Source organism: Pelecanus crispus, chromosome 7 (genome assembly GCF_030463565.1).
Source record: "Pelecanus crispus isolate bPelCri1 chromosome 7, bPelCri1.pri, whole genome shotgun sequence".
Lineage (NCBI taxonomy): Eukaryota > Metazoa > Chordata > Aves > Pelecaniformes > Pelecanidae > Pelecanus > Pelecanus crispus.
This window is the reverse complement of record NC_134649.1, coordinates 47,969,535-47,981,914: the sequence shown is the minus strand read 5'-3', so window position 1 is coordinate 47,981,914 and position 12,380 is coordinate 47,969,535. Positions and strand designations below refer to the sequence as shown.

The 12,380-nt window shown below is 39.3% G+C and overlaps 1 protein-coding gene across 3 annotated transcripts in view; it reads right to left on the bottom strand.

Moving 5' to 3' along the window:
• Positions 1–2,190: 2,190 nt before the first annotated feature.
• The window catches only part of CHL1 (cell adhesion molecule L1 like), a 55,702-nt gene continuing 45,512 nt past the window's right edge, over positions 2,191–12,380 (bottom strand). For 2 of the 3 annotated variants that reach the window (XM_075714496.1, XM_075714497.1), the window contains 4 exons: positions 6,071–6,232; positions 5,257–5,388; positions 4,339–4,411; positions 2,191–2,407 (listed from right to left, as the gene is read on the bottom strand). In XM_075714496.1, the coding sequence (XP_075570611.1) occupies positions 2,191–2,407; positions 4,339–4,411; positions 5,257–5,388; positions 6,071–6,232 (584 nt within the window). The remainder of the gene's footprint in view (positions 2,408–4,338; positions 4,412–5,256; positions 5,389–6,070; positions 6,233–12,380) is intronic. The other variant, XM_075714498.1, reaches the window with a different exon arrangement.

Here is a 12,380-nt window from a genome sequence, read left to right as displayed (position 1 = left end):
AAGGTTGTCACAAGCCTAATCAGCTCCTAGACTTTATCTCGTTTGGGCTGCAGCCGACGAGTCAGCAGATAAAGATCCTGGCGGGAAATGTCTCTGTTGACAAGATGCCAATTTTCACATTTCTCCAATTATGCACTCACTTCTTTTAAAATGATTATTTTAAAAAAAAATAACAATGACTTTGGACTTTTTCAGCATTTGGATTGAGAGAAATACAGAAAATAAAACTTTATAAATAATGTTTTTCACACCACAGGGTCACCGACACGGAGTGGGGTGATTTTTGACTCGGGGCATATTTCCATCCATCCTTTTATACTCATATGCATGGCATCACTGTTGGGCTGGCTGGCTGGGGTTTGCTTTTCCCAAATAGAGGCTAGATGAAAGGTCCTTACAAGCAAAAATAATAAAAATAGAGGAACAGATAGGCAGAAGCATCGAGCCCCAAAGGTCTCTTCCTGCTTTCGGAAATCGATGAGCATAACTGAGAATTCAACCGCCCTGGTGCGGAGCCCAAGCGTAAAGGGAGCTGCGCGCGAACCTTCCTACTGGTAACAACCTGCGTTTCTGTGGGCAACTAACGGGGCTTAATTGTAGGCATTACTGGAAACTCATAACCATGTGAGTAATTCTTGCTTCCTCTCTTTCTTCCACTGAAGTAATGGAGACCATGAAGGAGCCATTGGGGATATTTTCCTAATTACTACCAAGATGCAAAATGGCTTTTAGGACCTATTCCTCCCGCAGTAACTATTTAAGAAATATTGTAATTGAAGTGACAGTCATTTGTAAGTGCAAGAAGAAATGAAGCCGTATTGATACTCTACTCGAATAAGCCTATTCAAAAATACAAACGCTTTTAAAGACATTCAGGAAATTCCAATACAAAAAGACCAAAAAAATGTGCTGTACAGCTTTGCTGAGTTAGTGTTGGCAATGCAGAGAAAAGAACCGGATTTAAACCAGCATTCAGCACACGAAACATAAAAGAAGCTCTACCATAATATTTTCTCTTTGCTTGCGTTTTTGTTTATTTAAGAATGAACAGCTTGATAATAAATGATCTCTTGAAAGCCAGGTAAGTCTATTTTATGTGATACTAGAAAGATGTGAGGTTTATATGACTGGGATACACACAGCTCTTTCTGAAAACTAGCTTTGCCGGTCCAAACTCGTATTGAGAAGCAATTCTAGTCATTTCTACACAGCTATACAGACTCATGCTAGCAACATGTCTCATTTCAAAATAAAACAAGGCTGGTTTTTACTTGTGTCAATATTAATATCATATGTACAACGTCTCCATGAAATGTATGCTAGCGCACAAATATACAGATATGAGACAGACAACAAGCATTTTGCTTAGAAATGCAGCTTGCAGAGACTCGGGAAAACAAAATATTTTCTAATGATGGTGGATGGGAACCCTGTTTTGCCTTGCCACAGGAAAGATACTGCAGCTTAACTTATTTAAGGAAATAGTGCCAGCTACTGGACAGAAGATTCATCCACAAGGCCAGAGCTTTCTCTTTTAAGAGCAATTTTTCTGTGGATAAAGTTGCATCTCTAAGTATCGGTAATTGCAGTCAGCTGTAACCACTAAAATAATTTTAGAGTATCATAAGCAAAGGAGTTTATTTCTTCATGAAAAATTATACAATACATAGAATATATTTCTCCAGTATTTTAAATTATCGTTTTTCTCAGTGGGATGCGTTGTGTCACTTTGCAGGGTAACCTGTTGGTTTTGTTTGATTTTCTTGTTGTGTTATAACCCTCTACAATGCTGAGGTCACCATACATGAGGGAATACTCCATATAAATGTATGCACAAAGTGACAACAGCCATACAAGAAAAAAAAAAAATACCACACAGAGAAACATATTCCAAACCTCAGAAACACATGGAGTAGCAGTTAACTATACAGATGCAACACTGAGAAATTCTGTTTTGGCAAGACTAAGACGTTTTATATAGTAAAGAATTATGTGTTTTAATTAGAAGAAAACTCCTAGAAATTAGGATGGAAAATCATCTTTTAGTGGCAGTGACTTATTTTTATATTACCTGGATGTCAGGTTCCTGACTGGCTCAATTGGCAACCTGCTTCCAATCACATGTGGTGACTGCGGAGTACTAATCAAGATAAATATCACAATTAAACACGAATCATTCTTGCTAATATTTTAGGCGTGGAGAGGAAAAGTTGCCGTTGAACTCCCAGTGCTTTCCACTGATCCTTTTTCCTTAGATCCAGAATAAGCTCCAATAAATGAACCATCTTCATTGAACATCCCATGCTCCCCTTCTCCATAATCTACCAGACTATCAGCACTTTCGGTGGCTTTAATGTCCCCGTTAATTGACTGGAGGCTGCCTTTCAGCGGCTTTTCATCGCTGTCACTACAAAACAAAGAAATGCCTTTCCAAAAATCTAGCTTTTATTTGCAAGCATGGAAACTGCTCTTCCATTTCGAAAGAAAGCAGGAGAAGGGAAGAGTGAGGGCAACATTTCTACGTGGGTTGTACATTGAGAATGGTCTGACCCCATGAGTCCTGCTTCGTCCAGCGCACCTCAAACAGGTCAGCTACACCGACCTGAATTCCCCACATATGATTTTGTGATTATTACAACAATGGAATTGGTTAAAAAAGCAAACATCTGTGAAAACTACACGTGTGTTTTGGTTTTTTCCCTTTTCGCCTTGGACAGACAGAAGAATGGGAAGAAAATGAAGGGGAAAGAAAAGCAAGAATTAAATGATGGAAAGGATTTGAGGGATCCGTTCCAGCGATCAGTGCTGGTGTCAAGTCTTTGGCACCTTACAGAAAGAGGCATTTTCATTTTACAAAACAATGGGCAATATTCAGGGCCTATTTCTTTCATTTTTCTTTCAAGGTGGGTGGGTGAACTGACATTAAGTTGTGAGATGAGGCATAAGCTGTAAGTTATCTTTTACTGTTTTGTGAGCATTTGTTTGGTTTTAGATGACTAATGAAGGGGTTTTTTTCCCCTTTTTTCACTTGTTCTGCTGCTATCTTACTGTAACTGATAGAGTTTCTCTCCGCTAAAGGGGAAGAACAGGGAAAAACGAAAGCAGAATCAGAGTGGCTGTATCCGCTCACAGGCAGTCTGTGTTCAACGGCAATTTCATGAAAAAGGACAGACCCACCACCAAAATTCAGGAAAAAAAGGAAATTCCAGTGGCCATTCCTCCTAATGGTACTGCAGAAGAAGAACCAAAGCAGCCTGACTTCTCCTGACTGAACACAACATTTGGGGGGACTGGGAACATAGATTAAAAGATTACCAAAAAAATCAAATTAGGCCTGCGAAGAAGGTATGTAAGTACTCAGTTATGGTCCTTGCTAATGCCAATTCGGTGTCAAAGCTTTGGTAACGTTATCTGAGGAATGACAGAGAAATGCACCTGAACTTTACCTCTTCAGCATATAATCAATAACGCGTATAATCAATGCAGTAAAAATATTTGCTACTTCTCTGCACATGGCATTTCTGTTTATAAAAACAGACAAGTGTGGAGTTTGGGGGGAAAGGAGGGGGTCAAAGTTATTAACCTCAGGACTTTCTTACCTTTCTAAATATTTGTCCCATTAGAAAGCATTAAAAATTAAATAAAGATGAAATTATGCAGAAAAAAGACCCTGTTTCAGTACAAATAATGTAGTATATATAAGTGGGATTTCAACAGAAATTTCACGCCTTTAAGGCAAGCGACACCAGTTTTCCAGCATTTCCAGTTCTTATAATGATGTATTTTTCTTCATACCACAGTTACATAATATCGTCAGCTTTAGTTACTTTAAAGCGGCCAAAGTGATTATTTCAGTTCTCCTACAGAAACTTCTGTAGTGAGATTCATTTGGGTTTTTGCCATCTCTTACTGTATTTCAAACTTTTCTTTGTTTTCTTCCACAAAATGAACATTCCCCATATCACACAATTTCGGCCTGACTGGGTTTCAGAAACCCACTGAAGACATAAAAGTCTTTCTGTTGACTTCAATGGACAGCACAGCAGGAACCCAAATTATCATATATATTTACATTATTCATACAATGTTAAATAAAAAAAAAAAAAGTGAAAAATAGCCACTGATACATCAACATTTACTTATATCCCAACTTGGATGGATTTAAGTATACTGGATATACCTTTATATTCCTACTGTTATCCACTCCTATAAGGTTTGCTTTGAAAATGAAAAATAGCGTTAATTGCATGCTATAAAAATGTCCTAACTAATGATGACATCTGGCAACAAACAAAACCCCAACAAACACAAACGCTTGTTAAAGCAGGTCCTATTTACCTATATTCCCCAAAGATTTCATCTTTTATTGATTGAGCTTCGGGATCTGGATGCAAATCTTCTTTTTCTTTCACTGTACAAATAAAATAAAGCACAGATCTGTATGCCATGTTCTGCCATGGACTTTTCTTTTTGAAGGTGCAACGGGAAAACCACCTGTCATCACCTACAGCCTAACCTTGCACTGCATGTCTGGCTGGACACAACCAGCATGCTTCCAGCAAGGGTTTGCTGCCATTCCCTAATTTTTAAGAAAGTTAGCAAGTGTTTATAGAATTTATAGAATCATAGAAGGGTTTGGGTGGGAAGGGACCTTTAGAGGTCATCTAGTCCAACCCCCTGCCATGAGCAGGGACATCTTTAACCAGAGCAGGGTGCTCAGAGCCCCGTCCAACCTGGCCTTGAGTGTTTCAAGGGATGGGGCATCTACCGCCTCTCTGGGCAACCAGCTTTATACTTAAATATTTATACTTAATACCGTTACTCGTTGCTTTGAAAATGACAGAATTCCTTTTAGCAAAATATTCTATTGTTAAGCAGTTTGGCTAGCCATGGAAGTTGTGTCAGTCCATGGAGAAGCAGTTATCAGGTGGCAAGTGAGCTGGCAGCCCTGCCGACGGAGGCTCAGAGGTGCAGCTGGTGAAGGACCTTGGCTCTACGGATGGGTTAAATACTGGAAGATTCAACGAGCACTACCAAAGGCCTTAGCAAGATCTCTGGCCAGCACGCAGCACTATCTCACCCAGAGAGCACAGTTTCACTTATATTCATTAGAATCCATTCTGCAGATATTTATCAAAAGCTACAAATCCTAACTGGATGTTTCTGCTTGCGGCTTTGCAGCTGCCAGAGACGAAAGTCTGAGGGATGCTTGTTATTAACATGTGAACGTAGCAGAAGGACAATAAATCCATTTACCTGAATATTTTCCTCCTTTATTTCTTCTGACAAAGCAAATAGTTAGCAGCAGTAGGGTGAGCAAAGCGATGGCACACATCAGTCCAATAAACCACCCCTGGGTGGAAATTCCATCGTAAATGCCAGCATAGGCTTTGTGAAGCAGAAGAGAAGTAAAAAAAAAAGAAAATTAGTCAGAGAAAAAGGCCACCGCCCTACTATAACATGAATAGATAACATTTGCATCAGTACATCTTAATTGAATCAGACTATCACTATTTATTGTGTTGAACTTAAAGAAATGCAAGAGAGAAATATGTCCAGAGCGTGATATTTATAGACTTAAGGGGAATGTGCGGTCTACAAGGCACAATACAGACATTTTGGAAAGGTAATTCTGAGAGAGTAGTTGACTCAAAGGATTAATGCCAAATCGGAAAGCTGAACAGAGAATTGTTAAGCCTCTCATGCAAAAGCAGTTTTGCAAAAGAAATAAGAGTTAAAAGTGCACCCGATACATGCAAACCACTGGACTGGCACACTTAAAATGGATTAAATCACAGCACTACCCTTTCAAAATCGCATAGGAGGGGAAACGGTTTTGTAGAGTTTGTAATTGTTCCAGGCTATTGTGCGTCAAGTAAAGCATAAGACTCAGCCGAGAACCACGGATGCGTTTATGCTCCCATGGGATTCAACTGCCAGGGTCAACTTAAAAATCACAGAACAAAATTACGGTTTTGGTACACTTCCACTGCGCAACGTAAGATGTAACCTCAACATTTATTTACGTTCACAATAAATCTTTATCACCTTGAAGGTTTTCATGTCTCACCTCTCCCCCTTGTCTCAATTACATCTTCAAAAATGCTATTGTTATCAACCCAATTCTTAGTCACTAGACGAACTGTATATTCAGTTCCAGGCTCAAGTGCCTCAATGGGGTGAAACTTTTGGGTGGGGTTTACTGCTTCTGAAATCTTGCCGATCCCTTTACCTACGGAATGTACATATTCAAGTCACATCGATTAATTGTATTCATCGAACAAAAGGCCCGTGAAATGCACAGTTATAAATAATGTAAATAACACAGAAATACGACACACGAGGATTTTTAACGTTTGTCATCAGATAATGTGATTTTCGAAAGCAGGCAGTAAACTAAAAAACATTCTCCCTATTTGATTTTTAATATTCCATCAGATAAAGTAAACAGCAGACTGAAGTAATCCTGATGTTTATGAAGGGGTTTGTACATTTCCCAGGATGAAAGTTAATATTGATGGGGGATTATGGATCTGCTTTAACTAATGCATGCTTAAAAAATTACAACTTGAAAATGGGCTTGCTTTGTATAGATAATCTGGGGTTTGATGCTTCTGCCATTGAATGGAACTCAGCAGGGAAGCACAGACAGCTTGTTATCTGGAAATGGATTCCTGTGTGTCTCATGGAAAAAATTAACTTTGGGATTTGTACTCATTTCTCTCCTGACAGTGATTTTCCATGTCCTTTTAAATTCCACAATGCCTGCACAAAACACTAGTTTAGATACAGCTGAAGTTTGCTTTTAAACTGATATTTAGGCATTTAAATGTTCCTGCTAGGTTTAGTATTCGATTTAGAGGTAGAAGGGAAATTCCAGTAGCCCTAGTTTTAGTGCCTTTTTACTTGCAAAACACCTACTGTAATTTCTGTCTGCATTAAGATTACAGGGTATTAAATAAGCTTTTTTAAAATAGCATTTGTGGATAATGGAAAAAAGGACATCTACAGAGGTTAGCAGTCGCTGCCTGAGCATGAAAAGCCTGTTCATACAAGCCAGTTCCGAGCTGCGGGTTGACATGGGGGATCTCTTCAGTCAACCAGTGGGTACCAACATGGGACTGGGACTGCCCTCGATGGCAGGAGAGACATTTTGGGGGCTGCACTTAATAAATATAACTCTCTAATTGTGTTCCGTTGCCTAATTTGCCTGCTTTATCCAAAGTCGTCTAAACTAAGGATTGAGCACACGGTATAATTTGAAAACTACTTGACCAATTAGCACTGACAGTAAAACAATGCTCATTAATACTGAAACAAGCAAACAAGCAAAGCAAGAAGCTTTCAGAGACTAAGGCTTAGTTGACAGCTGAAGGAAAAAAAAAAAAAAAGATTAAGATGAATCCAAACACAATCAAAGCAGCAGTTCAAGATAAGTTTTCCAAAGCAACTATACATGTATTACAATAAGCAGTTAAATTAGTAGACCATTGGGACCCAGAGAGAACACATACAGCTGAAATACTGCTGATACTGAAGCACAGCTTATTAGCATAAATTAATCCATCTATTGGCAATTTTTGCTAAATGACGTATGTGAAACTGCGCTGTAATTTTTAATCAAACTGCAAATTAAGCAACAGGATACCACAGGTATATTTTAATTACATGTTCTAAAATCAAGACATCAGAAAAACGTATTTAATGGAAACACTATCCATCAAGTCGCGAGAATGAATGCGGACCTTAAAGCCGTTATGCATTGAATACCGTGCAAGCCTTATGCATGACATGATAACCACATGGTCCACCTTGCACACAACACAGGTCTCCTTCGGAAGCATTTCTCCTGAACTCGTAGTAAGCAAAATGCTTAACCCTGAGCTCAGCGGTAGCCTACAGCTGTGGTTCGTCGCGCATTTTCTTAAACCAACTTAACCAGTCCGTATCTATCACCTATTTATTTCCAGCTTGTGCCAGCCTCTTCTTTTTGAACGGTCAGCTCCTTACAGAAGCAGAAAGGGAGAACTGATATGGCTGAAAAATAGCCCCTTTTTCTGCCAGGTTATTGCTCAGCCGGATCAGCCCCTCCCGCTGCCCCGGCACATGGAGCAGCGCAGGGCTGGGGTGCACGTACTGGCATGAGGCTTAGAGCCCAGCCTGACCTGGGACTGGGGATCTACCATTGGCTCTCCAGGCTGTTTAACATCACCTATCCCAAAACACTAAACAAAATTGTTTTCTTTAAAACTTGGTAGAGGTGTCCAGTGATGGGTGATTATGAGGTTTCTTTCCATGCGATTTCTTTCTGGTCTGTGTTACACACTCAATATAGCACCTACAGAGGAGAAAGCATTGCTAATTGGGGCAAGTTTGGTGGCTGGAATAGAAAAAGCAGTGTAGCATCCTGAAAAATAAAAGCAAAGATACACAGATAAGGAAAAGCTCAACATACTGAAAGGTCAGTGAGCTGCAGAAATTAGCTTCAGAAAATTGAAAGCAGTTGGGTTAGGTTTTTAATCTACAGTAAGGGAGAAGAAACATTAGTAATAAAGGCATATCACCAGCACTTCTCATCTTCCCCCACTATTTATCAGCCATACCATGGGACTCACATGAACATTAAACACTGAACTGCAATTTTACAATATTCCTACTGGGCTTCGAGATTTATGAGAACAACAGAACACATATTTTTTTATAGAAGCTTATGGTATAAAGGGAAAAACAATATAAACTGCCCCCAAAGACTTACAAGAGTGCTAGTTCTCCAAAAGTTAGCACATCTGTTATAAAACACACTTATATAAAAAAGCTGGCAGCCTAATAGCGAAATACTAATTGTGGGCAACTTCTTAATTTATAACCATACCTGCCTAAATACATCTGCTGCAATAAATGGAAAGTTGAACTTTCATTAGTTTTCCCCTACTGCCTGGCTATTAAAAGTGTATAAATATGCATCACAAGTATCCTTCATCTGGGCTTTCCTAGTGCAGGAAGCAATTCATGCTGAATTGGGACTATTTTAAGCTATAGAGATTAGTAAACCTGCTGTGTGTAAAGCCTCTTGAGATGAATTTATAGGTGAGTTAGTGATCAGTTGTACTGTTTGTCATTTGTAGGAGAAATCTGAGCTCAAGACAACAGGTTATAGCTTGCTCATCTCTTGCTGCTTCTCTTCAGCTCTCTGTGTTGGCTACGCTGGGGCAGGCTGATAGAAGAGGAAAAAATCAAACAAAAATAGCAAAGGCAAACAGGTAATCACAAATTTGCTTGAAGTGCTCCAAGGCTGATATATTTAGCATAGTATATTTAACATGCTTGTTTTTCTTGCTCAGAATGGTAGGGGTTTGAAACAGCGATACGTCACATACTCCTTTTCCCACCCAGCCTGCGTGCAGCACCCAGGCTGGCAGGACAATTCGTTGCCTGGCATTAGCAAGAGGGTTTGATGGGCTACAGGTCCCCTGGACAAAGAAGAGGCACAGAGTAGAGCGGCATAAATGACAGAAAAAAGGAACTTTCCACCAAGATTTCATCAGATTCTCCTGATTGTGAGCAGCTAGGGTCTATTTGGGGGGTTTGCTGGTCACAATACCAGTGGTTACATATGGCTAAGGCAGTTGTATTTTCCCTTTTTCACCGTGCCTGTGGCAAAAGAGAACTAAAACCTTACGTTTTGTTACAAATGGTTACTCTCCTCATCTTATGGTGTGTCATGAAGGTTGGTACCCTCCGGATAAGATTTTCAAAAAGCCTGTGGGAGTTACGTGCCAATCGCCATTGAAATATAATGAAACTGGTGAACTTCTATTCTCTGGCTTCTCTGAAAAATAGAACTACAGTTTACGGCTTCCTCTGGATGAATTTTTCATTAAGGCTTGAATTTCTGGACACACAGTAATCATTCTCAACATGTAATACATGTTTAGTAATCCTGGAGAAACACTGCTAACTCTGGATGAAAAGAAGCTTTGTGTTAAAGAAGGACTGCTACATTAAATTAATTTTTTTCACTTATGTAAGAACATTATTTTGTCTTCCGCTTCTGAGGGCTAATGATCATTGGGAAATCGACATTTTCAAGGGGAAAATTAATTAGTTTGTAGGTCATTTAAGAAATACTGCCTGCAAATGGAAAATTCAAGATAAAACTAATTTTCTAAAGACAGTATACCTTCTTCTGTGGAATGAAACCAAGATAAAGCCACAACAATTAATCTATTATTTATTTTGCAGTACAACGCAGATATCCTTTTGCCCAGGTTCTTCATGATGTCCACGGTATTTTATCAACAACTGATAAAGACCTCCGGTTGGATATCAGCATTTCATATCTGAGTTATTTTGGCTATGTTTAAGATCTTTCATAAGAAAGAGGCCTTTTATTTCATTGACTTTGTATCAGCTGCCAGCACCAATGGTGGTGGGTCATGCAACAAGGATGCTGTAAATGAAAGCTTTTATGTAGCCTACTGCTAGATCCCACTAATTCCAGTGGGCCTGCGTTTAATCGTAGAAACGAATATTAAAGTGTGGTTTTCCTCTGGTAAGTAGTTATACAGAAACAGCCCCTTCTGAGAGAGGCAGTACTGCAGAGCAGAGGGCTCGATCTCCACCGCTGCCGGGCACGCACAGGATGCAGAACGTGGCACCGCTCCACCGGACAACAAAGAGATAGAGATGTGAGCGTGAGATGGTCTTTTCCTATCAGTATCCACTCGCTGACCTTTGGGTAAAGTGCTGCTAACTCACAGCAATGTGTTACTCCTAACAAAAACCTGAATCTGAACGGTTCCTTCACAGCTGAAGATGCTGCGGTTGCAGAGAAAGGGCATGATCTACCCATTTATCTATACAGGGCGTTATATTTATTTAATTGAAACTTTTTTTACTAAATTCAGTCATTCACGCCACTGCAAACTCATCATCCGGAAATGGGTTGCACATAAATTACAGGCTGGCAAAATTATCATTTAGAGCACAACAATTTTCCCTACACAGACTTGGTTTTAGTGGTGATACGTGCATACTTGCATATGTACATATTAAAAAAAGAGATTTACTTTTCTTTTTTTTTCTTTTCTCTTGACTATAGCAGCAGGGATAACTGCAAATAAATGAAGGCAATAGCAGTGATGCAGATCAAGTATATCAATGATAAAATATGAATGAATCCATAGCTGCCACCTCAACATCTCCACCTTCCTGGCAGAAGGTATCGTGAGATTCCGAAATGCCCATGGCACCGACTGCAAAGGCTATCTTACAGCGGTGGAAGCTATTCAAAGTCTTAAAATGAACAACGAGAGCTTTATGTTTTTATTACTAAAACTGGAACATAGTGGATATAGAATCACTGAATCAAAACCCAAAGAAACTTGGAGTGCTCTGTCACGGAGTTTCATTTCAGAGGGCACCACATCTTATATCTGTCATTTTTGTGGGTCATTTTAAATGATAAACTTTGACTTTCAAAATCACTCCCTTTCTTCAAAAAGAGAGATTGTTTTAATTTTGAGCAATCGCCTTGCTTCCCAGACCACAGCTTAAAACCCCAAGAAGGTCACTGAAAAGAGTGATTTTTTTTTCAGCCTATCATGTTTAGTTGAAAAATATCCAAACAATTTAGCTAGCAAATAATGACACAAAACTCTAATGGCATCTCGGTGACAGATGCAGTGTCCTAATTTAGAGTGGTCTGACAACCAGCAAGGAGCGCACATTAATGGCAGAACTGCACCCTTGCAGCTTTTATTAATTACACTACACTATTCTACAAGCATTTCACAAGACTCAGTTGTTGCCACTGCTGAAACAAAGTCTTAGGAAAGAAGAGAACGAGAACAAAATGAATGGCCACACTATCATCCTTTTAAGCATATGAGGCAGGGATGTATTATGTAAAACTTGACAAGGTTATTCAAAGAAGTTATAGACTTTCAAGTGGCCAAAGTACATTATTCTGGCTGCCCAACGAAGGCCAGAAAAGGTAACTAATGAGGTGAAATTGTATGTTTTTAGCTTGGAAAAAAAAAGATCTTTTACTTTCCTTAATGAAGAATAAAATTTAAACCCTACTGATAGATTGTTACTACTACGTTGAGTACCTGTATGCTACAGTGAGACTGGAGGCTACACGACAGTTGAGAAGGAGTTTCGCTACTTGAGAAAACGGATGGTAGTCCATGATTGGATCCTGAGCTGGGGCGTGATGAGTTTAAAGCACCTTTTCCTCGTTTTACCAGTAACTGAAGAGATTCTGCAACTCAGAGGTCCAACAGGATGCTGTGCAACAAGGACCATTTTTCTATTTTATATTAACATTGTTCCATTGTTATCATTGCTAAAAATGATGAAGCCAGGACTCTTTTGCT